The 26,744-nt window shown below is 36.5% G+C and overlaps 3 protein-coding genes across 3 annotated transcripts in view; 1 reads left to right on the top strand and 2 right to left on the bottom strand.

Annotated features, from left to right (window-relative positions):
• Positions 1–26,744, bottom strand: part of LOC135692794 (regulator of nonsense transcripts 2) — a 56,571-nt gene that overhangs the window by 11,050 nt on the left and 18,777 nt on the right. Inside the window, exons 19-21 of the mRNA XM_065211102.2 lie at positions 2,551–2,628; positions 1,949–2,061; positions 612–697 (exon numbers count right to left, since the gene is read on the bottom strand). Coding sequence (XP_065067174.2) covers positions 612–697; positions 1,949–2,061; positions 2,551–2,628 — 277 coding nt within the window. The remainder of the gene's footprint in view (positions 1–611; positions 698–1,948; positions 2,062–2,550; positions 2,629–26,744) is intronic.
• LOC135692796 (uncharacterized) lies at positions 7,324–17,117 on the top strand. Its single transcript, XM_065211103.2, has one exon. It carries the CDS (start codon positions 8,885–8,887, stop codon positions 11,510–11,512), a length of 2,628 nt encoding a protein of 875 aa, XP_065067175.1. The 5' UTR covers positions 7,324–8,884; the 3' UTR covers positions 11,513–17,117.
• Positions 16,298–18,142, bottom strand: LOC135692801 (alpha-(1,3)-fucosyltransferase 7-like). The gene has a single exon (XM_065211109.1). The coding sequence runs from the start codon at positions 17,993–17,995 to the stop codon at positions 16,721–16,723; it is 1,275 nt and encodes a 424-aa protein (XP_065067181.1). The 5' UTR covers positions 17,996–18,142; the 3' UTR covers positions 16,298–16,720.

Below are 26,744 nucleotides of genomic sequence, written 5' to 3' on the forward strand. Positions count from 1 at the left end.
TGGTAACACAGTGACGATAAGTGACGATAACGATTTAACGAAAGTTTTCATGGTTATGTCAATTTTAAAGACAGGGAAGAAGCTATGAGTGTGTTGAAGGAGCATTCGTATTTCTATGCATTACGCTGCGAGCATATGATTTGGCAAGACAACAGGCTGTCTAAACGACAACAGTATCGGACATAAAGGTATGGAGGGAATTACGCAGGGTTTTATAACGCAATAAGATAAGTACTACCTCACAGAAGGTCCGGTGCTCATTGTGATGGATGCTGCAATTGCTATCTTGCGCACTAAGTAACAAGAGAGGGAGCGGGAGGGGGTGGGGGTGTGAGTGTCACGGCTTTGGGCTCGGATTTGAAAATGTCACCGGGTAGCTCGTTTCGTAAAGCAAACGAGGTATTAACCTAAATTGCTGGTCGTCGGTTAGAGTCCTGCCCTACTAGCGTTACTTGCTTATATTTTCCGCCACATATTTTTCCCAATTTGGTTCTCCTATCAATAGGATAATCCGAAAACAGAGGCTGTGATGTTTGGCAATTTCTAAAAAATCAATACAGCTTGAACAGCTTCAAGAGAGCAATTTAATAAACATGAAAACCTGATATTACCTTGTCCGGCTAACCCTAAACAGAGTTCGGATTAGTTTCTTTCTGTTGTCTTTTCTGTTCATCTTCATGATGAAAGTTTCGGCAGCCTAGAGGTAAAACGTGACGGATAATTTGACACAAATCGACAGTTGATAATGAACAGAAGCGAACAATCTAGAATTGACGGTTTCTGGTCCCTTAAACCAAGGTGTGGTAGGGTGGGGTACACACATAGATTCAAAATAACAAGCAAAATTGAAGGCTCTTATACCCTTTTGATTAAGAATTATCAAAAATCCGAGACTAGAATTTTTACTGCCACATAGATGACACAATCCATATATAACTTAAAGTTCCTTAAAAGAGCAAAATTTGGCACAAAGAACCTCATAAATCATTCTTGATCAACGACCTTTTCGATGCTTATCAAGTAACCTTCAAAATATCTCTTCTCGTGCTCCTCCGAAGCCTATTCGAAAATACCATCGATGTTTCTGTTGTACATTTGTTGTTTATTTTGAATTGGTGGAATGCAGTTAAACGTTTTGTCCTGTGTTTCGACATCACCGAACGACATCTTTATCACAAAACCTGATAAAGGATCTGGAGTTGTCATTTTGAACAAAAATTAACTACATCAAAAAATGGGGGAAATTCTAGATGACAAAGAAAAATTTGCCAAATCTGGTGATGTCGAAACAAAGGACAAAAAGGCCAAACTAGAGCGGAAACTCAAAAAACCTTTGTTGGCACTGGTCAACTTAAAAGCGTTGACCACGGAAATTTTCGATAAGACCAAGATAAAATTTTCATGCATTGTCACTCTAAAGAGATTCCCATGCACCTCCATTCCAGAGATATTTCTATGCATCTTCATGCCAGAGAGATTACCATGCACTCCCAGAGAGATTCCCATGCATCTCCAAAGAGATTTCTATGCACCTCCATTCCAGAGAGATTTCTATACATCTCCATGCCAGAGAGATTCCCATGCATCTCCAAAGAGATTTCTATGCATCTCCATTCCAGAGAGATTCCCATGTACTTCAAAAGAAATTCTCATGCAGCTCCAGAGAGATTCTTGTGCATGTTAAAGAGATTCCTGTGCATCTCCAGAAGAGATTATCACACATCTCTCTTCCAGGGAGAACCCCGTGCATCTCAGTTTCTTCTCTTTGCTATCAACAAATCAACTCAGTGTGTAGGGATTGCAAGCAATGCAAGTGAAGAGGCCAAGGCAGGGCAAACTTTTGCTTGGATGAGAGGTGTAGCAAGTACAGATGCTTAAAAAAATCCCCAAAAATATATTTTGTTTACTAGGAAGTCATCCACAAATAAATTTCAAATTGATCAAATACCTGATCTATAAAATCCCTGTTCACGCAAGTGACAAGGTTCTGCATATATTGTTCAACTATTTGTGCCATACTCATCGCACCAGAATTATTTCCAGCTTCGTTGTCGTCAGCCTCTAAAAATTTTATCGAAACATAAACTTTTTGTTATCTCAGCCTGCCTTTTCACAACCTTGATAATATGACTAGTTCATGAAGGTGATCAGGCTTTCTCGAAAAGGGACAGTGTTCCATTAGAAGAGAAAATCTAAATTAAAGGCATACGAAAGATTCGAAAACTATCCATCTGGGGTATTCAAAATAGATTCTTCTAAATTCTTAAAAAGATCTTTAGAAAAAATGATAATCGCAAAAATTATTTTCTGTTGAATTGGCGGAAAAACATGAAGGTAAATCATCGAGAAAATTGTATTTTCTGCATTGATAAACATGTGGCAAAAAGGCAAGTCTTCAGCTACAAAGACAAGTCTTCAGCTGCAAGTGTTTCAGTGGATTGTTGTTGAAATATCCCAATATAAGGCTTGATAGACAACAGACTATAAAATTACGTAATGAGTCCATGATTTCATTTTTAAGTAGTCAATCAATCACAACAACGTACGTACCGTCCCCAAGTATTTCTTGTTCATAGTTCTCATCTATATCATCGTCACTGAAATCCATGTAGTCGTCATCAAGATTGACTGTAAATGAGTACAGCAAAATGTAAATTCGCAGCACCGTAAGTGAAAGTACTAAACAAACTTATTCAGGGGTCATTTTTATTTTAGAAGGAAAGGGTCGATAGATGCTACCCTGGGTAACAGAGACACATAAATTCAAGCGCTGAAATAGAAGATAGGAGTGGAGAAGGGGAGGACTGCTTGGTTTTCTCCTTACTCATTCGAAATTTTGAGGCTCTGGTACCCAGGGTAAGTAGATGCTCGACTTCTTCTTTTCTCTAGTCGATGTCCTTTCATATCAAACATCTGATTTACAATGTCCATCTTTTCTTGACTTTCTCTCCCGCAAGGAGTTGTTGCCAAGAAAAGAGTTCAATCATTCTATAGCATTAAACCATTGAATAATTTTGTCTAGTCTTAATAAAGAGAGGGGAGTTAAAGATTGGACTTGGTGGACCTTATAGAGTGACATATCCACGATAACATAATATCAAAGTAGATTACATCATCCTAGACTGGCAACAAGTCACCCGAGGGCAAATTACTCTAAGAAAATCTCGTACACCTTTTGTGAAAATCCTTTTTGTTTTATCTGAAAATCCCCAGAAACCCCTTTGTTCTAAGCAAAATCTTGTACGCCATTTGCAAGAGTGAATCGCCCCTCGGAGTCAAACTCAAGGCATATCTGCCATGACTTGTCGATAATAGCAAATCTAATAACAGAGAAATATTTACACAAGCTTACCGAAAAAGGAACAATACAAATCCAGTTAAATCCGAACCATATCAAAAATTTGAGCATAAAGGATAAAGTTTGAACACGATGAACAGAGGATAAAAAAGAAAAGACATATTCGAAATGCTAGAAGATACTAGAAATAAGCTGAAGAAACTCTTGACAATGACAAAGTAAGCATTAGGCTAATCGAAGAAATTCTAGAGTGTTATGTGCCACCATTGGTGTCAGCAATTGGTGTCAGGTATTTTGTGCTTTAGGTTTGAAACTCCTTTGGACATTTTTTAGAGGTTGTGTAGCCAGGCCTGGTTGCTTTAATACATGAAAGATTATCAGTGAACAGCCAAAAAACAGCACATTTTTAAAGTTAAAGATTGAAAGCCAAGGGGCACTTAGGAGAAGTGGTCCTCCATTGATAGAACTTGTTGAGGTCGAAAGACACCAAGTTGGTACAAACCCTTTCTTGGTACAAACGGTACAAACCCTTTTTTGCAATGTTTTATTTTAAATTTTATCAAGTAGATGGTCTGGTCAGGGCCGTCGAGAGACAACTCGGGCCCAGGGGTGATTCACAAAGCTCGACTCCTTAAGAAAAGGCCATACGGTCACGCCCTTCCGTCTCCAGGAGAACTAGGGAAACGCCCTTTTAGTTGCAATTGTTGAAAAAGGCTCCGCCCCAGGCCCCCTCCCCCCCACTGCTGCAGCCCTGGGTACGCCAAAGATTTGTATTGAATGAGAGTTAGAGTTAGAGTTGGAGTCCTGTAGTCTTAAAGTCATGAAACGTCAGTTTACAATGAACGGAATCTCTCTCTGGGTTATCGTCTCCCACCGGCAAGCAAGGGCCCGTTACCAAAAAAGGCCGCTTCTGAGATCAGTAATCGACAGCAACAACAACATAGCCGATGGTTCCCGATGACCCGGTTTTCATATGTCATAAGTCATCGCAGACTGTCATAGACCATCGGGAAGCTGCATCGGGGATCATCGACGACGAATTACGATATATGAAAACCAGCCTTTAGCATAGGGTTATTGTCGCTGTTTCTTGTTCTCTTGCAATCATGTCTAAATGGATATCTTCGTACGAGAATGGGCGGCGTTACGCTAAGTCATAGGAAGACAAATATTCATGGGTTAAACAAGCTTTTGATGGATCACAAAACGCTTTTTGCAAGTTATGTCACCAAGCAATTGCTCCAAAAGCATCTAATCTGTCGAACCACGAGAAATCAGAAAGACATGCAAAAAATATGAATTATACCTTATTTTTGAGATCAATTGTCGGATAATGTCAAATTAACACTAATTTGCAAAACCTTTAGATGCCTCGTTTTCATTTCTTCGATTCTATTGTTATAAAACCTCGTTTTCATATTTGGCTTAATTTTGATTTTTGACACAAGATTTGGCTTTGGCCAATTTTGAGACCTGGCAACCCTGCTGGGCTGTAACTCAATGGCGCTGTCCTAATTTGATGAACAAAGTACAATGATTGATTCATGCAAGCGACGCCGAACCATATTTATTATTGTTACAGGAATAATTACTGTTGTTTATGTGATTGCTTTTACACGTCGTGGTTGGGAACGGAAAAATGCAGGACGTCAACGCGATCCTCACGCTGTTTGTAAAGAGGAGATGGAGCCCTGGTACCCCGAATGGAAAAAGTCAGTTAAGAACAATACAAAAATTATACTACTGTATTCAAGTTGGTTTGGGGACAGATTTTGGTGGACGATGAAAGGTCAACAAATATACCGCCATTTTACTACTTGCGAAGGGCCAAAGAATTGTATTTTAACTTACGATAGGTCATGGCTTAAAAAGGCTGACGCTGTTGTTTTCCATGGCAGAGATTTAGAAGACCATGCAAATAGCTTTTATAGTGGTAAAGTTCTGAAATCATTGCGGGAAACTGTGCCGAAATGCCAAAGGTGGATATTCTTTGCTCACGAGAACCCTGATAAAGATCCGGGAATTTATCAACAATATGATGGTCTCTTTAACTGGACGGCTACTTTTGATAGGCGATCTGATATATTTGTACCCTATTCATCATATGAGGAGAATAAAAAAATCAGTTCTAAAAAAACTGACTACGCAAAAGAAAAAACAGGTATTGTTGTATGGGCAGCAAGTCATTGCAAGTTAATACGAGATAAATATGTAACTGAGTTGCAAAAGCACATAAGTGTTATTGTGTATGGAAAGTGCAGCAAATATTTTAAGAAAAGGGGAGAACCTTGTGTACACAACAAAAATGAATGTACAAAAGTACTCTCAAGATATAAATTCTACCTTGCTTTGGAAAATGATTTTTGCCATGATTATGTTACTGAAAAATATTGGGAAAGAATACAACAGGATGTTGTTCCAGTGGTAATGGGTGCAAATTATGACAAAGGAGTTGCTATTCCAGGATCATACATAGATGCCAGTGAATTTGAATCAATCCAAAAACTAGCTGAGTATCTACTGTATCTTGACAAAAATGATGATGAATATAACAAATATTTCAATTTCAAAAGAAGGCCATTAAAAAAATATGCAAGTCTTTTCTGTAGAATTTGTGCAAAGCTACATGAAGCCAAATTGGAGAATCCAAAGCAAATTAAGCTTTCAGAAGTCTACAATTATAAGAAAAACTGTGGAATTTATAAGAATAAAATTGCAAAGTTTGAAAAACAAATAGAAGATTCACAAAGTAAGGATGGATTTTTTGGATCAAGATTATGGTACAAAATCAAGTCATTGTTCTTTAAGTTCGGAGGATAGTAATTCAAAAGTTTACAAGATTGTCCTCAAAGCAGGATATCATCAGAAATGTGTGCCATTGCACACCCTGGCACACACCCTGGCACACACCCTGGCGCATGCCTTCTGAGTTTCAGTAGTGCAAAATATCACATGCCTACTTTTGTTTTGAGAGCAAAATTCATAGTTACTGGCTTTGTGGGTTTTTGAGACAGGTTTAAATGTTTACCCTTGCTTGGTACTACACCTTGTCAGGATTGCGGACTAATTATTAAAATTTGAAATAATCATAGGAATAATCTACAGTGTAATCCTGATGTTATGAATTGAGAAAAATTATGGTATGAGAAAAAATGTCTGGCCTCTTGGATTCTGCATAACTCTGTACAAATTTCCTTGGTAACCCATATATATATAAAGTGTAAGTGTAAGAACCTTAAGGACATTTTGGTCAGGGCTAGGCTCAGTAATCGAGGATAAGGGGGCACACATACTAAGGGATGTTCTGGTTGTGGTAAAGCTCGTTGTCAAGTGTGTAATGTCATGAGTAACTGTGATAGTTTTAAGTCTAAGGTAACTGGTTAGGAATATAAGATAAATTACTCGTTTAACTGTGATTTGTCGAATGTGGTGTATCTGTTAGAGTGCAATGTTTGTGGTGTGCAGTATGTTGGTAGCACTAACACGACCTTTAGATTAAGGTTTGATAACTATAAGGCATGTAATCATAAGTTTAGTCAGAGATCCTCAGTACCTCAGGCAAAATTTTTCAGGCACTTTTCTGTAGAAGGCCACCAGGGGTTTCTGCAGGATATAAGGGTTAGTATAATTGATAGGCTTACTTGGGGGAATAGGATGCGAGAAAGCTTCTGGCAGTATAAGCTAGACAGTTTTACTCCTAAGGGCTTAAACACTAGGCATGTTGATACACAGATCTTAGGCTATTTCTTTGCATACAATTTTTTCTTTTTCTTTCTTATTATTTTATGTCTCTTTTTTTCCTTCTGCCACTAGCACATGTTTTTTACCTTCTTTGTGTATCTATTATTCTTCTTAAACAGGTGTTTTTTTCTGCTACACATATCATTTGAGCCCCAGTGAGACTTGCATTGCCACCTACTTTAGCAGCACCTTCTCCTGTGCTTTCTTCTAACCCTCCCATTGAGTTACACTTTTAACAATAACTATTGTAATAGGCAATTTTACTCTAATTTCCTCATTGGGTGATTCCATAGCAACTTGACACAAAAAAATTGGATTGGACACCAATGTCTCAGATTTTTCTATATTTTTCTTCAAACTGTTCACCATGTCTTAGAACCATTACAGAAAAAATTTCAGCCTGCTATAACATCTTGTTTCTGAGATATTGCTTTTTGATTCATGATCGTTTACGCCCTTAAGAATGGTGGCAACGCCCATTTTTGATGCGGTCCATTTTCAAAAATTTGTCTCTAATTTCTTAACCAAATGACATTTTTGGGTAAAAATTTCCAGTTTGGGGTAGTTTCATGCGCAGATTTTAAGTATTACATTAAAAACACAATCCTAGCTATCATTCATATTTCATTGATTAAAATAAACTTAAATACATCATATGCGGAAATTGAAAAAATGCATGTCTTTGTTTTTATATAATGTTGGGTGCGGTCAATTAACCATTTTGAAAATTTACAGAACTGTTGTCCATAGGTATAGATATATACTGAAGAAGTTATGAGATGGTAAGTTGTCCTGTGTAAGAAAAAGAAGCTTTTAAAGTTATGATATATTTCTAGGTATACAGAACAACTTGTAGTCACAACTTGAATACCCTTCTTCATCTACATTGTATTTCTATAGCAATATAAACGGATTTAAATCAACATAGATAACTACACTGAAATTATATGTCATCAATTCCTCTTTTTGAGAGAGAGAAAAGCCTATACCTGTAGAAAACATTTGATTGATTTTATATATATCATCAAATGCTATAAATGCATGTAATAAATCTGAATATTGTATATCTTTGCTAGATTTATGTCCCCAAAGAGATCCTTTATTGAAAAATTTCCCCTGATTTCCTTCAGAAGACCTTTTATTTTGCGTGTTATATTTCCTATACCTTCTCAGAACTGTCCACTAGTAGTTTCCCTGTAACTTATAAAATCATTTGTATCCTGTAACTGTTGAAATCATTTGCTTCTTGTTTTTGGCTTCTTTTCTTAGATAATAAAAATTTACACATTCATGCAAATATCAAAATACAGTTGTTATGAGGTCATTCTCTAACTAACCACAAAACAAAATGTATTTTGATGATTATTGAAGGGTAAATATTGGTCAACAGCTTGGCAGACATTGCTGGGGTACCATAAAAGCCAGACTCCAATACCCAGGACCTTTAGACACTAACAACAAAAAGGACCCTCAATACCAAAGGTCTTCAACTTCCATATAATAGTAGTTGATCACAGTTGGTTGTCAGCATCCTACAATCCCGATTTAATCTGTTATAAGTCATTTATCAATCTAGATCCTTTTGTTGTTGGTCCTCAAGGGTCCTGTAACAAAGGATCTAGAGTCTGGTTTTTACGGTATGCAGACAGGAATGATTTGTAGTGTATGATGTTAATGTGATGACATATATTGTGGAGGTGCTTCCAATATCAACCCATGTGATGTGATGTAAGGCATGATGAGGTAATATTTATTTTGAGACATGTGTACTTATGGGCAGATTTATCAGTTAGGAGTCAGTTTTGGTTTAGGTTGCAGGTGAGAGCACAATTTAAGAAAATAAGTATGTCGGTTGAAATTTTGGAGAGCTGTTCTCTTGGTAATCTGTTAGGGGAGGTATGTCACAAACTAAGTTATTCAAAGACGTCTGGTTTAAAATTGCTTGCAGAATTAAGCAGTGACGAGAAATATCTTGTAATATGGAGAACAGGCTTAGAAGACAGTATAGGTAGCACAATATGTTATCATCACGAGCACACAGTTCTTAAGAGGTATGCAAGTACAAAAACAAAATGTTGCAATCCGTTCAAAAAAGAAAAACACACTGCCAGAGGCTCCTTGAGAGAGATTAGCTTAGAAACTGCAAAAGAAATGAAAATTTTAGGAATCAATGTTACTCCTGGAGACAAATTATGTCCTGCATGCAGGATCGAAACTGACAAGCACAAAGAGTACCTCCCTACAGGCTCATATTCTTCCAGTGAAGTAGATCACGATGATATCAATGAGCAAATGGAATTGGAAATAAGTGTTGAAGACAGTAGAGAATTTCTGAGCTCTACTCTTAATGAAGCAGAGGTAAGTCCATTGAAGTTACATGCTATTGGAGGGCATTCTAGAACCAGTTATGGCAAAAGGAAAATGTTACAGGTTCAAAGCAAATTTCAAGAAAAACAGTCACAAGTTCAAGAAAGCATAGCATATGTTTTAGATGTGAATCCAAAGGAGTTGGAAAACAGTGAATCAGCTATAATTTCCAAGGAAATCGAACAAAAAGCCAACGATTTAGATATCATGGTAGATCTGATGAAGGAGAAAATTAAAGTATCATCTCGGAAAGTCAAGATACAGATTTTAACGATGACACCTTTCTCATGGACAGTAAGAAAAACTGCTAACTTCTTTGGAGTCTCAAACTACATGGTCCGACAAGCATTCAAACTGCGTAAAGAGCATGGTATCTTCGCAAGCCCAGAGCATAAGAAAGGACAAGCATTATCAGATGATGTTGTGCTCCTTGTTACAGATTACTATTGTGATGATGAGAATAGCAGGGTACTTCCAGGGAAAAAGGATTATGTTAGCATTGGAAGGAATCAACATATGCAGAAGAGGTTAATCCTTTCGAATCTAAAGGAGCTCTATTCATCATTTAAAAAGCAATTCAATGATATCAAAATTGGCTTTTCTAAATTTTGCATGCTCAGGCCAAAATGGTGTGTAACTGTTGGGGCTTCTGGTACACATTCTGTTTGTGTCTGCACTTCCCATCAGAATATTACGTTGGCTCTCAATGCAATAAAGCTAGACAAGGATTACCATCACCTGTTAGAATTGATTGTTTGTAGCAGAGATAAGAAAGAGTGTATGATCCATCGTTGCCCTAACTGCCCTGGGATTGAACCCCTGAAGAACTACCTTAGAGAACAACTGAATGCGAGACCCAGCGACCAAGACGAAACAAGTGCAGATGCAAATGAAGTAGATAATACCTTCACCGAGGAAGAGGATTACAGTATAACATTCAATCAATGGACTAGCACAGACAGGGCAGAGCTGATTAAACAAACAGCACCACTTTCAGAGTTCATAGAGCTTGTGGCTGAGAAGTTAGACAAGATCACTGTTCATTCGTTCATAGCTCGGACCCAAGGGAAGTACCTGAAGCAGTGTAAGGAAGACTTGAAAGAAAGTGAAGTCATTGTCCTTGTTGATTTTGCTGAAAATTATAAGTTTCTTGTACAGGATGAAATACAGGGATATCACTGGAACAAATCACAATGTACCTTACATCCAGCTGTTGTGTACACAAAGAAGAATGGTCAGTTGGAGGATCACTGCATATGCTTCATATCAGATGATCTAAATCACGATGTAGATATGGTGTACCAAATTTTAAAAGAAACTTCAAAGCACATAATTGAAAGCATCAATCCTCAAGTGAAATCTGTCAATTACTTCTCTGATGGATGTGCTGGCCAATTCAAAAACTGTAAAAATTTTCTCAACTTATGCTTCCATCATGCTGATTTTGGCACTAATTGCACATGGTCATTTTTTGCTACAAGTCATGGCAAGTCAACATGTGATGGTGTTGGGGGCACAGTTAAAAGAATAACATCACGAGCAAGTTTGCAACGACCATTTGATAACCAAATTCTAAGTGCAGTTGAAATGTTTAAGTTCTGCAAAGAGGAAATCAAAGGAATCAACTTCAAATTCATACCAAAGGAAACAATGGAAGTAACAAGGGCAACCCTCAAGACAAGATTTTTGAATGCAAAGACAGTACCTGGTACTAGGAGCTACCATCATTTTGTTCCCTTGTCCAGTTCGTGCATTGGTGCAAAAAGAACGTCAATTGATGAAAAATATGCCTTAAAATTTGATTTTGCATTGGAAGTAGAGCAAATTCGCACTAGCTTCTCGCTAAATTCTTTTACAATTTGTCTGTATGACAAGGAATACTGGATCGGGCTGGTAGAGGAAATTGATTCAGCTCAAAAAGACATCAAAGTAAAGTTTATGCATCCGAAATGCCCAGCAAGGTCGTATTTCTGGCCAATGAGGGATGATGTATGTTGGGTGCCAGAGGAAGACATACTTTCTACAATTAATGCCCCAACAACAGCAACTGGAAGGCAGTACAAACTACTTGCAGCTGATGAGGAGATCTTTATTAAAATATTATGAAATACCATTGATAAGGACATAATTCGTAGAGCAAAATTAAAATGGATTCTATTACCTGTCTTATTTTCTTGATAAGCTTGATTATCAAGAAAACATTTTGAAGCAAAATAACATCTAGATCCATTTATATTGCTATAACTATACAATGTAGAGAAGAAGGGTATTCAAGTTGTGACTACAAGTTGTTCTGTATACCTAGAAATATATCATAACTTTAAAAGCTTCTTTTTCTTACACAGGACAACTTACCATCTCATAACTTCTTCAGTATATATCTATACCTATGGACAACAGTTCTGTAAATTTTCAAAATGGTTAATTGACCGCACCCAACATTATATAAAAACAAAGACATGCATTTTGTCAATTTCCGCATATGATGTATTTAAGTTTATTTTAATCAATGAAATATGAATGATAGCTAGGATTGTGTTTTTAATGTAATACTTAAAATCTGCGCATGAAACTACCCCAAACTGGAAATTTTTACCCAAAAATGTCATTTGGTTAAGAAATTAGAGACAAATTTTTGAAAATGGACCGCATCAAAAATGGGCGTTGTCACCATTCTTAAGGGCGTAAACGATCATGAATCAAAAAGCAATATCTCAGAAACAAGATGTTATAGCAGGCTGAAATTTTTTCTGTAGTGGTTCTAAGACATGGTGAACAGTTTGAAGAAAAATATAGCAAAATCTGAGACATTGGTGTCAAGGCTGTTTGAAATGATATGGAATTACCCCATTGTATTCACTTTATTGTACCAACTCTATTGTATTAATTCTATTGTATTCTACTATATTGATTTTGTATATGTTAGCTCCATTTGATTTGTAAAGTATTACTGATGAAGACTTCAGCCGAAACGTTTAAGCGATAGTGTTTTTTCTGAATATCTATATTTTTTTATTACACTCGGTGCATGAGCTTTTGAAAGTATTTATATATATATAACATATCCTATATAGTGCAATCCCATATATATAACAAACTCTTGATATTAAGAACCTAATTGTAAGTCTGTTCATCATAATTTTCCTCGATATGACAAACTTTTCGTAAAAGATATTTTTGTCTACTTCCCGTTTTTTTGGGGGAATCATTATCGCCATCGTCAAAACATATATGCATCGGTGAACATGCACTTTTATGATGCTGAAAATTGGAGAGAAGAGATTTGTGCAAAAGTTTACAACTTTTCAAGGCTTTATGGCATTTCAGTTAACAATACCAAACACAGAAGACTATAACAGACATTTTCGTCCCCAGATTTGGCAGCCAAATTCAGCCAGCTAAACACAGTATACACATAGCTAAATTTTTTCTAATTGTGGGGAGTGATAGTGTAAATCAAAATTTGCTTTGTAGGTTAACAAAAGTTGTCACTTGCTTTTATCTCAAAATGTCTGCTATCTTTTACTTTGTTTCATCATTCATCATTTGCAATTTTGAAATTATTTAAAATGTTTTGAAAATTATCTGTGCAAACATTTTTGTTTCCTTTGCATTTTTGTTGTTTTTTGCAACATGCGGCCAGAATTCAGCAAAATTTTGCTTCTTCAGCAATATCAATTTATGATGACCAAAGGGTTTTGAGAAATTGCCAAAATGGAGAAATTTTGCCATCAAAACCATTCATCTAAATTTCCTTCTTTGTTTATGAAAAATGAGTAGACTTGGTATTAGATGAGTGGTCAAAAAGGCCAAATGGCAACTCTGGCCATTTTTGATATTATGAGCATGTTTTAGCCTCTTTCTCGAGCAGGGTTGCCTTGATTTGAAATTTAGCACCATTTTATGACAAATTTGGCATAATTCCAAAATTGAGATCTGGTCACACTGTTCACTACCCTCCTACACCCCCCTATTTGGACTCTGCTCTGCTCTAAATCTAGATGTTGGTGAAATTTAATTTAATGAAAAATGGCCAATAATTATTGTTTATGCATATATTGATTAAGGATTATTGACATCTGGCCAGTAAAGTACATGACATGGCAAACATTTTTCTGTAAGCGTAGTGCCGTCTTTTGCTGATATATTGAATAAGCCAGTTTATACCTGTGTAGAAAATTCCTGAAGTCTTCAGAAATATTTTTTGTTAAAATTTAAGTAGTTATGCTTAGAACACAGTGAAGTAAATTTCGTCAAAATTATTACTGTCATCATTGTCGTGTTAGCAATTTCCATGTAGATCGATTATTGTTACCATAAATTTTGGCCAAAAAGATGTCACATGCCACTATATGCCAAGATATTTCCAGGCGTGCGGTGGTTGGCACACCTGCTATATATTTCCCACATAAGCCTGCAAAGTTATGTTTACTTTAAGATTTCTTAAAAAAGACGCTCATTTAGAAAAATGCAGGTGTTAAAAATTTCATAGCAAGCACAAATCTTTTGGTAAGGATTACTGAGCAGTTTGGCTCTAAATGAAGAGCATTTATGACAAACTAATAAAAATAAAGAAGTCATACAATGGGCCCTCCTCCCATATTTTTGCGTGATGCGTTATTGGCTATATTTTTGTGCATGAAATCGAGAAATCTCGATTTTTTATGTGTGATTTCTTAATGACAACCACTTTGGGTGGCCCCTGTACAAGATACAGTCAACACCAGTCCATTTACAGGAAATCAATGGCGTAGCGTCCATGTATGCCACGTTTGCGGCGCAAGCGTAAAAAATGCTGGGCAAATTCTAAAATTTTTGCAACATTGTTACCTGTAATATAAACGTTGTAGCGGTAAGGTCAATGTATGATATATTCCTAAATAAACGGCCTCTCTTCCTGGTCATGAACGGCATGCAGTGAGCTCTTTTTGCTTGTCTTACTGAATCAAACAGAGTAGCAAAATAACCGCAAACAATATTTTGATAGGGTAAGAGCAGTTTTTATTAAAATAATCTGGGATGAAATCAATAGGAAATAAAAATATGTCAGGGTGCCCCTGTTCAAATCATAATTGCATTGATATCAGCATTTCGCATTTTCCTGTTTTTACTTTTGTGTTGGGAATTTGATATCTTATTGCTAATGGATCCTGGACATTTGTGTTGATTCTTTGATGTCATATAGGTAAAAAAGCAACTCTAATTTATAAGTATCTGTCATCATTTTTTGTTAGCTGGATAAAAAGCTATTCAAAAGGTTTAATTTCCCAGGGACCTACAAGTGTGTTTTTCAATATTTGATACACATGTCATGCTATTAGTAAAACCTGTTCTGTTAAAGTATTCCATTCTGCAGTTATCCTAAATTTGACATTTTATGTTATTTCAAGGTAAATGTGTCCATATAAAATGGCTGCGCTACATATCCAACTTGTCAGGTAACATCACAATAACAGCTTGTGATTGGTCAGTATTCTTTTGATTCAAAACTGCTCACAGCAGTGTAGAAAAACAGAATAACTGTAATAGCTCAGGCAATGACATGAAAAATCATGTTTCTTTAATCCCCAAAGAGTTGCTTGTTTTAGACAGTCGCGGGGTAAAACACGAAGAATTTGAAAAAAGGAGATAAAGCTACCCGCTTCAAATAATAGTAAAATTGGAACATAACTACCAACTCCATATCATCTGAAATTTTGTTGAACAGGAAAAATCACTGGAAACTGTGAATAAAACTATTAAAATTTTGTTGACAGCACCCCCCTCAATGTGAATGTCATAAAGGTATGGGACCCCATCTTTAATATCTGCTGTGCATCTCTCCTTGGAAGTTTTTAAGTTTAAGCTATCTAGCAATAAAGCCACAGGGTTAATCTTAGGTTAGTTCAAGAGTAAATTTTCAAAAGCTTGCCAAGTAAAATTAGGCACCTATCTGTGATTTGTTGCTGTGACATCACTGTATTTCAAAGTTTTTTTGGTCAAAGCAAATGAAAGTTCAGACCTGGTAGCTCTTCTCATTAGCAAACCTTCTTTTACAGTCTGTCCTTCTCAAGAGTTCTACTATTATGAAAAATCTATTATTATGATTTCTACTTCTTCTGTTTTAACCTTTTTTACTGTTAATTTATTCTCATTTTGTTAATTAAAAGATTTGCTAGGTTGTGAATAGCTTGGATCACAGTCATTATCAAAATGTTATTGAAGGCCATCATGGTCAAGATTTTTGACCCATCGTTCTACTTTTAAATGTAAAATCTTGAATAACTCACAATGTGTGATAAGGTTGCTGACTTACAGTGAACAATAACATACTTTATTAATATGAAAGATAAAAGGTAAAACTTAAGATAGCTGAAGGAAAAATTCTTGTACAAATTGAAACCAGCATGTACAAATTAAGAGTATATTGAACAATTGATGACCAGGATATATAGAGAGGCTTTATTCTATTAGTCTTAATGACTTTCACTGGCTTGAATGATTTTAAGATTTATATAAGACCAATCAGCTGGATAAAATGTGTTCCTAGACAAGGCTGACAAAAAAGACATGAAATTAGCATTTCATATCAACTGACTTATTCAAAACAACAAAAGTTTTTTATTCAACCCATACTTTGCATAGGGTACACAAGGAACTCAATGCACAAAAATATGAGCTTCGTGGGCTTATGAAGGTAACGTTTTCAAAGTTGGGATACATACATTTAAGCCCAAAACTTTCTGACTGGTAGAAAAAGACCTGAATATATTCTTACTTAGACTTTGGAAGAAAGGACCTCACGTTTATAACTATTTGCCTTTGACTTTATTGAGGTCATTTCTTATTACATATAAAATATTAATTTGCCAAGGATCATATATGAGGCATAGACTGTTAAACAACTGTTGCTACTTTAGGGTTGATTTCTGAACTGAATTTACTAGTTTTCTACAATATTTTTGTACCTATGAATGTGAAAAATTATTACTGCATTTCAATACATTTAAACACTGAAATTTGAAACATAAATAGTTTGTTTGCACTCTGATGTCTCCAAACTGCCACTTTGTGCCAATATTATTAATTTGATTTTTCATTCTACAAATTTGTGATATTGAAAGATTGCCATTCCCTGAATGTTTTGCAATTTCATGATGTGTTATGCAATATACCACCATTTTATCAGCATACAGATGATAACAACATTGTTTCATTAATCTTTATCCATAATGTCATTGTTTCATGAAGAATGCCTGAACCGATTTTGCTTAAACTCAAAACCTCAGCTGAGTGGCATTAACTTATTCAGTTTCTTGCACCATTTGCAAGCTATTATGCAGGCCTATTTTTTCGAGACTCTTCTATTTGTTTACGCAGCTTCTCTGTTTTTGGTTTGTAAATGCCACAATTTTTTTCATAATTAAATAATTTTCCTAAATCAATAGCAGTAGAAGATTCACCGGGTTTCTGCTCATGTAGAGCTGCACAAATTGGGCAATAAATGCTACCATTCCCAAGCTCAAATTTCCCCTTGTATGCAAAGTACTTGTTATACTCATCATCATTTTTGTCAAGATACAGTAGATACTCAGCTAGTTTTTGGATTGACTCAAATTCACTGGCATCTATGTATGATCCTGGAATAGCAACTCCTTTGTCATAATTTGCACCCATTACCACTGGAACAACATTCTGAGTGATTCTTTCCCAATATTTTTCGGTGACGTAATCATGGCAAAAATCGTTTTCAAATGCAAGGTAGAATTTATAAGTTGAGAGTTCTTTGCTGCAAGCATCATTAAAATGAGCACAGCTTCTTTGGTTTTTGAACCGTTTACTGCACAAACCATACACCGTTAAAGTAATATATTTTTGAAGCTCGAGGGCATAGTCCTCTCGTAGCAGCCCACAGTTGCTGACTGCCCATGCAACTAGGCCAGTTTTTTCTTTCGCATAATTTCGAGTCACTTTATGGGGGTTCTTCTTAGCAATGTAATTTGTGTAAGGGATAAATATGTTGGAGTTCCGATCAAAGGTTGCAAGCCAGTGAAAAATCCCATTATATTTGCCATACATTAATGGATCATTCTTTGGGTTCTCGTGACTTAGGTATATCCATTTTTGATCCTTCTTTGAAATTTTGTCTTGAACTCGTCTCAACTGTTCAGGTTGGTATTGTCTTTTATAGTCCGCTTCTAAGTCCCTTCCATGAAACAAAACGGCATGTGCATCATTTATCCAGCTCATGTCATATGTCACAAGACAATCTTTGTACCGATCACACGAACCAAAGTGCTCGAGCGTTTGCTTCCCAACCATCCAAGACCAATGTCTTTGAAAGAAAAATGTGGAGTAAAGAAGGATGACTTTAGTATCCTTGTCAAGGTAGTCATTCGAGGTTTGCTTCTTTGAAATGCGAGCAACTTCATAAGCAATCTGTTCTACATTTTCCCTGTCATTTTCAAGTCCGTTTGTTTTCCGTTCGCTTGTCACTGTGGAATGCAATTGCTTTCCATACAAAGTCCCTCCATAAAAAACTAGTGTCGTCAAGCAAAGAAACAGGCCTAAAATAAGAATTAGCCTTTTCCCTCTCAATTTAATCCACATTTTAATGATGCTATACTTCTGCTAAAAATGTACCTGTATTCTCCTTCACATTGGGAATCCAAGTGGTAGCATGTCGCGCCGTTCATTGGTTTATCAAAACAAAGAACAAAGTTTCTATTTCAGTGACTTTTCATTTCGTAACAAAGGACTTGCTACAAGTCCTGACTACAACACGGGGGAAAATTGTAATAAGCAAAAATGGCGGTCAATTATCACGTGCAGTGTGTTGCTGCGCTGCGACGCGTAGAGACGAGACAAATAAAATGCATTACTTCATTTTACTTTTATAGATTCTTTCGAAGTGAAAATATTAACATTGAAGTATCATCGACGCAGGAATTTACTATAAGACGCGGTATCCATGACAACAATAATGGGGGATGAAAATCCATAATGGCAGACTTTTTGCTGACTTAAAAAACCTTAGCACCCTGTGATTTTTACGCGCATGTGCAATACAATTTTCGCCCGTGCTCCTGACTACGAAACATATGATGGGTGTTTCGAAATGGCAGCTTAGCAACGAACCGGGGGTTGATTCAAATTCTAACATCATATGTGATCAGAATGCAAATGCTCCTAAGTGCATTCTAAGAAATCTTAATATCCTTCTAAAGCCACCATAGACCTTTAAGTAGGCACACAATAGTTTGTATGATGAAGAAAGAGAAAAACACCAAATGAATAAATGAACATGCTTGAAGTAAAAGTTTTAACAAATGGAGTGAGTCATTATCTACACAAAGTCTGCAAGGACAATTTCATCTTCTTCGTTCTTGTTGGACACAGCACTTGGATACATAATATCTGAGTTGAACAAGGAAAGCATACTTTGGCTTGGTACAAAGTCTTTGCAACATTTTTCACCAAAGTGCAAGTGAGTGCGAATGCAAACGATGGCCTCCACCATTGTGACACCCATTCGGTTGCGGTGCTTTGTCTTCACATTTGTGACATAGGAGAAAATCCTCTCAACAATGGAATTGCTGGTAGGGGTGGTAAGGCAGGCAAGAGCATGCGCTGCTAGATCTGTGAAGGGGAATTCTTGCACTGAATTTTGATACTGGTGAACACCAGACCAGAATGCTACAGCTTCTTGAGGTATTCCATCCTTGAAGACAGGTTCCTCTCTCCAATTGACAAGGAAAATGTTTCGGTATTGGTTGTCAATTTCGGAAAGCTTGTCAACCATCAAGTGCTGCATTGGAAGCTCTGCAGGAGGCACTCTAGCAATTTGACTAAGCACTCTTGATGGATGCAAATAGCTTAAAGCCTGAAAAACATCCCTTGATGGTGGAAATCATTTGCTAACTTGGCTCGTAGCTTCTAGAAGCATTTTATGGCACCTCCCCCTGGCCTCCATAACCTTTAATAACATGGAATTGTCTTTCTTTGTTGTTGTCTACCAGTGCATCAGCTTCAAATAGAAATTTAGCACCAAAATCTACTTTCGCAAGTGGCAGCTGGACTTCATTTACATCGGATACACGCCTCTTGAGACTGTCGAAGAAAAGATTTAGCTCCTTGATCATGCCATGAGGATCAATATCTGTGGCTTGAAAAAATGCATTCACCCTTTCAAACTCGGCTACAATCGGAGATAAGAAGTGGAAGTATAGGAGATTTATAGGATCTCGTAGCATATCTGCAATCAAGCGGGCTTTGTAACGCACTTTAGCATCCCCTTCAAGCTCTGCAATTGAGAAGTAGGCTCTCAACTCCTGCAAGTTGACTAAGATGTTGAAAATGACTTTCCCTCTCACCAGCCAACGTGTTTGTGAGAACTTCTGGTAAGGGTGGGGAAGGCTTGCACGCTCACTATTCTCATTGGTGATGTCAAACAGCTTCTTGTATGCTTCCCGTCGCAAGGTGCTCTTAGAAAACCATTTCGGAATCTCACTCAAAAGGAAGCCAAGATGGGATGGCATCTGCTCGAATGTATGCTTGATGCAAAGGGCCAAGGAATGGCATATGCATTTCATTATGGTGCAGTTGGGCGATTCAGTCCTGACCCTGGACCAAACTGAGTCATGCTCACCAACTATGGCTGATGCTCCGTCGCTGCCAAACCCAACACAGTCATTCATCTTCAACCCGGCAGCTTCCACACAAGCTTTCATGGCGTCGAACAAATCCTTTCCAGTTGCACTGACGACTGGTATCAACTAACAAAGGCAGTGACAATCTTCTTCTCCACCTTGCTATAAAATCTCACTGCTACGCAAAGGTACTTCAAGCAGGCAACATCTGTCAACTAGTCAATCATGACACAAAACTTTCCGCCAGTCATATCTTTGCACAAATCTTCGTGTAAAGCTGGTGAAACAACATTCTTTATCAGACTGGCACAGTTTGTCTGCACTGTTGCATGCTATGGCGACAGCAAATTGAATTTCTAATTTCTTCGTTTCCTCGCCTTCTTTTGGTTTTTGACCAAAAAATATTCGGCAGCTTGAAACGGAACTTGCAATCTTTACATGTTTTAAAGTTTCTTCATGTTGCTTGAGGTTTGAGACTCTAGGCTGGATGTTTACTCAGCAAAAAGAGCAATAAACCATTTCAGATCCATCCACTGCCTTTTTAACCCAGGGATATTTCCTCTGCCATTCGGGCTTGAACCTTCTAGATTCATCGTAGTGACCTTTCCATTTTGTACCTTTAGATGGCTTGCTGAGACTCATTTTAACCTTTCTTGAAAATTGTACCGTAGCGTAAATAAGATATCCACTGGTATGTTCGAATTTAGATTTAGATAACATTTTTGATCAACGGCCCTTTTATAGAGTGCTTGTGCTTTCTAATTCAGGAAAAATGCAATTAAAAAGGGTGTTACTATTCTATGTTATGATTTTTGAAAAAACGAACCTCATAAGTGGGTGCCTCACATTCAAAACAATCAAATATGGATATGGATTACCTTCATTACCGAAAACGTCATGCACTCATACGTCACAGACAACATATGATGTGTGTAGTTCAATTAGAAAATATGCAGTTAATGTGATGTCTATATTAGTCGTCTGCTGGAAATCCTATTATTGTCTCGCTGACTTTATGAGGTCAGAAAGGGCATTCATTTCGTCTGAAGTAGGAAATGCAAAACAAATGTTGAGAAAAATTTGACTACTTTGGGCGAAAAAAGCCAAAAAGAAGCCAAAATCAAGAAATAAGCCAATTGAAAATTTTGCAAGCCAAACCAATCGAAAAAAAGCCAAATAGCAAAATTTGGCTTAAAAAAAGCCAATCTGGCAAACCTGGCAGTTTTTCATTAAAAACTCAAAGCAAAATTGTAAAACTGTCAGTAAAATTGTAATTTAAAGATTATTCTCAAGAACCACATTTCCATTGATTTAATACTTCTTCTATACTTTAATAATAATAATAATAAAACCATATTTATACAGGTTAACTTGTTCAGCAAAATAATTTGCTGCTATCAACCAAGGACCTGCTAACCTAGAGTTCCTATAATATTTTGCAATAACAATTTAATATAATTTTACAATAAAAATGTTTTAAAATAGTCTAAGTATGTTTTAAAAATATGTTTACAATATGTTTTACAAAATAAACAAGTCTAAATAAAAATAAAAGTTAAAATCCTTGCAGAAACTCTTGAACTTTAAAATTGATGTTATGTGTTTCTTTGGGATTTTATTGAATATCTTCGCACCCTAGAAGGCAAACGTTTTCTGTTCTGCTTCAGATATCATTTTTGGAAGCAATAAGCTGTGTTCGTTTCCACGAGTTGCTTTACAATGTTTAATTTTCTGAAAGTACGTCATAAAGTCAGGCGGAGAAAGGCCATTCAAGCATTTAAAGACCTTAATAGCACACATTCTATTTCTGATGTGGTTTATTGTTGTTTAATGTGGTTTCGCTAATTGTCCGCACATCACACCCATAGAGTAAAACTGACCACACATAACATATTAACACACTTTAAATACAGCATTCGTCTTGTTGAAAGCCTTCTTTGCCATCCCAATTCTTTCCATCTAATGTTATCAAGCTGCCTAGATAAGTAATTCAAAACCTTATTTATTGTTACGCCGTTGATATACAAGGAACATTTGTTTTACCGTTGATATAACCAAACATTCTGTGTTTTTACATTAATTTGAAGACCTTTCTTTTCACTTTCTGACACAGCCTTATTCAGAATATTTTGAAGGGGTGCTTCATTTGCCACAATTTATACAGTGGGATCCGTATATCTCAAGTTGTTAGTATTGCCACCACCAACCTTCACACCTGGCATATTCTCTATCTCCCTCAGAATGACTTCTCTGTATAGATTAAAAAGATGTGGGGATAGCACATGTCCTTGTCTTACCCCTCTCATAACAGTTGTCAACTTGCTGGTCTCTCCTTAAATTCTAATGGCTGCACTCTGTTCCCAACATAAGTTCCTTATCAGTTGTAAATCCTTTCCATCAATCTCTAATGCTTCCAGAACTTTTAACATTTCTTAATGGTATACTTTATCAAATTCCCAGTAGTGTAATCAGGGTGACAGGATTTGTTGCGCTAGGGAAAATTGGGGCTCCAAACCCTTTTGAATGCCAGAAAATGCTCTTTTTCAAAGAGATTTTTTGCCATTGGGGGGGGGGGGTTCTGTTTCGCTTTGCCACTGCATAACAAAGTGTAGGCCTAAGAAGGTGTAAAGACCAATGACGTCATAAACTGATTTCATTGATGAAGTAAACGATGAAGAATAATAACTTTTAGCTCATTTTTATTTCTTTATGGGAAAACAGCATAAAGCGTGGAGCTTTTTTCAAGTCTAGCAGATTCATTTAAAATACGTTCAAGTTGCACTTTCCCTGAAAAATGTTTGAAAAATGCAATTTTATAGTTTTTTCTTCCGACAAGATTAAATGTTAAAAGCTCATAGGCCCCCCAAAGATAGGAACCGGTTCTGTTATGACCAAATTCACTGATATAGAGCTAATTAAAGTAATATTATGTTTTAACTGGCATTAAAATCACCACAAGCAATCAGTGTCTGACAGATCTATTACCCCTAATTTTTTAGGTTTGACCCCATGCTTCGCCCCCTCAAACGCTTGATCAACATTCAAATTCGTAATCTACGCCCAAAACTACCTAAAAAAGATGGTGTGGTAAATTCTCCGCTCGGGTGACAATCATACTCGATGCCAAAAATGATCATGAATCGATTACTTCGTCAGTTCGCGTCCGAAAAGGGCATACAACACCTAAAAGGTGGTGAAGGAAAGTAGTTAGAAACCGCACTAAAACATGATAGAAATGTAAGAGCAACGGCTCATTCGCCTCGTCAAGGCTTGCTCTTGTCAAACGTGGCCAAGCGAAGCACGTGTCTCTTGACGCTTTCGAAAGAACCCGTACATGCTACAATCAGCAAAGTAGAAATTAGCTTATTTGCTTATTTTGATGATCTCTAATGATACTCAAGTCCGTGCCCCTCCCAGCTACAACCTCGCGCATATATACCTTTACAGGTGTACATACGAGTCTTACTCCATTGAAAAGGGCCACGCATCTTTTGTTTACTTTTGCTGGTTGTCACTGGTTGTGGTTAGTTCAACTTGAATGAAATAAATGCAATCTTTCCAGACAGTTTTTAAGACAATTTTCCAGACGCTTTAGTTTTACTAAAGCGCACAAGATACTGTTTAATCAAGAACAAACTGCTATTTTGATCACAATTTAAGAAAGAAAAATAACTGAATTAAACTGAAATGGATAAGATACAAAGGAAATAAATGAAAAAACAGCTTTCAACAGAAAAAAATGGAGTGCAACCAAAATCTATGATTCAATATACAAAGGATCAGAAACAAATACTGTTGTGAAAGATTCAGAAAATACAAATGAGACAACTAACGAAATTGCAAAGAGCCCATTGGTATTTAGTCAACCATTTAAAAGCCCACACACTCTTTCAGTTTACAGGTTTACACATTATAAAATCCTCACAACAATTTAGGTATAAACGCAAGTATTTACTCTTGCCAGATTCATTGTTACACTACACATATGTGTTTCCAAATGTCACTAGCAGTATTGATTTTCGTTTTCATTTATATAAAAGTTAAAGAGAACAGGATCTTAAATAGCTATTCAGTTCATGCATTTAGATAAATTGGATAAATGATGGTGATGATGATGGAGATGCCGACAAAAGAAAGCTATGATATGATATCCTGGTAGCATTTACCAGGGACTAGTTCACAGAAAGGCAAATTTGGTCAACTATCAACATTAATCAATAAATATTTATAAATAAATCCACAATTTTGAAAGATTGAAATATGCAATAATGTTGTATGAATTTACTGCCTTATGCCATTATAGTATTGATTGTAAGCAAGGCAAATTTTGACAACTACACCCATTTTTCTCATAGAAACATGCTAGCAATTTAGCAGCTGCAAAACCCCTCCCATAAAAAATTTTTACATCACAAAAAAATACCAGGACCCAAAATGATAGAATTTAGGACATCATATTTATGAAACTCTTTCTAAGAAACAATGGGCCAGGCCTTTTCGTTTCACATGGGTGATCGCTTTGTCACTGGTTGCCTCGCAATTGCCATCCCAATTCCCCTCCCCAGATTATTGACATGTGCAATATTCATGAGTGAAAGGCCAAGTTGCTAATGAAAATAAAACAACATTTCTTTATTGTTGAAATTATAGATCATTGCATCAATATATTGGTTACAAGTTAAGGGTATTTTAGAAAATTAAAGGTAAGGCAATTGGGGGTAGATAATATCCTAATTCCTCAGGTCCTGAAAGACTTCATTAAAAAAATATTGTTGGATAGATAATCGCCCTTGTAAGCTGATCCACCCAGGCAGTTGGTTGCCCTTGCAAAAAATCTCTTCACAAAAAGGCTTGCAATGAGCATTGAAATATCCTAAAGAGTTAAGAAACTAGAACAAGTTGACCTTTGTTTCTTATAAAAATGAGTGTATAGAAATTAATCAATATAATAGCATAAATAAATTCCACATTTTTGAAGCACTGCAATTCAAAGTTATGTAAAATCGTGATGTGATAGGTAAAACCACCATTTTATCATCATAACTTCCACATACATGGGCAAGGGATGTGCCGTTTTTGGGGTACCCTTTTTCAAGTAGAAAATGGCATCTAATTTAGCAAAATCAAACATGGTCTTAAACTTTGAGATTAATTTTTAGCATGACCTTAAATTTTTGAGATATCACTTTCAAACAAAAAGTAATATGTACTTCACTCACTTGATTTAGTTGTTGGATTTTTGCAAATATGAATTAAATCTAGGGAATGCATTTCAAAGTGTATCAAGATTTGGGGTAGGGATTCTGGAAAATTTGTAAAATTAAGGGTATGTTTTTATATTTCAAAATGGCACACCCTTGTCCGCTACTTATTGATGTTAACCCTCCAGGAGAAATTTTGAAATTCAGAGCTTCAGCTGAGTGGCATCATTTAATTCAGTTTCTTGCACCATTGCCAGTTATTATGCAGGCCTACTTTTTCGAGACTCTTCTATTTGTTTACGCAGCTTCTCAGTTTTTGGTTTGTAAATGCCACAATTTTTTTCATAATTAAATAATTTTCCTAAATCAATAGCAGTAGAAGATTCACCAGGTTTCTGCTCGTGTAGAGCTGCACAAATTGGGCAATAAATGCTACTATTCCCAAGCTCAAATTTCCCCTTGTATGCAAAGTACTTGTTATACTCATCATCATTTTTGTCAAGATACAGTAGATACTCAGCTAGTTTTTGGATTGATTCAAATTCACTGGCATCTATGTATGATCCTGGAATAGCAACTCCTTTTTCATAATTTGCACCCATTACCACTGGAACAACATCCTGAGTGATTCTTTCCCAATATTTTTCGGTGACGTAATCATGGCAAAAATCGTTTTCAAATGCAAGGTAGAATTTATAAGTTGAGAGTTCTTTGTTGCAAGCATCATTAAAATGTTCACAGCTTCTTTGGTTTTTGAACCGTTTACTGCACAAACCATACACCGTTAAAGTAATATATTTTTGAAGTTCGAGGGCATAGTCCTCTCGTAGCAGCCCACAGTTGCTGACTGCCCATGCAACTAGGCCAGTTTTTTCTTTCGCATAATTTCGAGTCACTTTGTGGGGGTTCTTCTTTGCAATGTAATTTGAGTAAGGGATAAAGATGTTGGAGTTCCGATCAAAGGTTGCAAGCCAGTGAAAAATCCCATTATATTTGCCATACATTGATGGATCATTCTTTGGGTTCTCGTGACTTAGGTATATCCATTTTTGATCCTTCTTTGAAATTTTGTTTTGAACTTGTCTCAACTGTTCAGGTTGGTATTGTCTTTTATAATCCATTTCTAAGTCCCTTCCATGAAACAAAAGTGCATGTGCATCATTTATCCAGCTCATGTCATATGTCACAAGGCAATCTTTGTACCGATCACAGAAACTAAAGTGCTCGCGCATTTGCTTTCCAACCATCCAAGACCAATGTCTTTGAAAGAAAAATGTGGAGTAAAGAAGGATGACTTTAGTATCCTTGTGAGGGTAGTCATTCGAGGTTTGCTTCTTTGAAATGCGAGCGACTTCATCAGCAACCTGTTCCACATTTTTCGAGACATTTTTAAGTCCGTTTGTTTTCCGTTCGCTTGTCACTGTGGAATGCAATCGCTTCTTGTTTCCGTAAAAAGTTCCTCCATAAAAAACTAGTGTCGTCAAGCAGACAAACAGGCCTATTATAAGA

This window comes from Rhopilema esculentum, chromosome 3 (genome assembly GCF_057945365.1).
Source record: "Rhopilema esculentum isolate cy_ngs chromosome 3, ASM5794536v1, whole genome shotgun sequence".
NCBI classification, from domain to species: Eukaryota; Metazoa; Cnidaria; class Scyphozoa; order Rhizostomeae; family Rhizostomatidae; genus Rhopilema; species Rhopilema esculentum.

Excerpts from the sequence above, each read along its gene's own strand:
- LOC135692796 (XM_065211103.2), top strand. The coding sequence starts at position 8,885 with ATGTCGGTTGAAATTTTGGAGAGCTGTTCTCTTGGTAATCTGTTAGGG.
- LOC135692801 (XM_065211109.1), bottom strand. The coding sequence starts at position 17,995 with ATGTGGATTAAATTGAGAGGGAAAAGGCTAATTCTTATTTTAGGCCTG.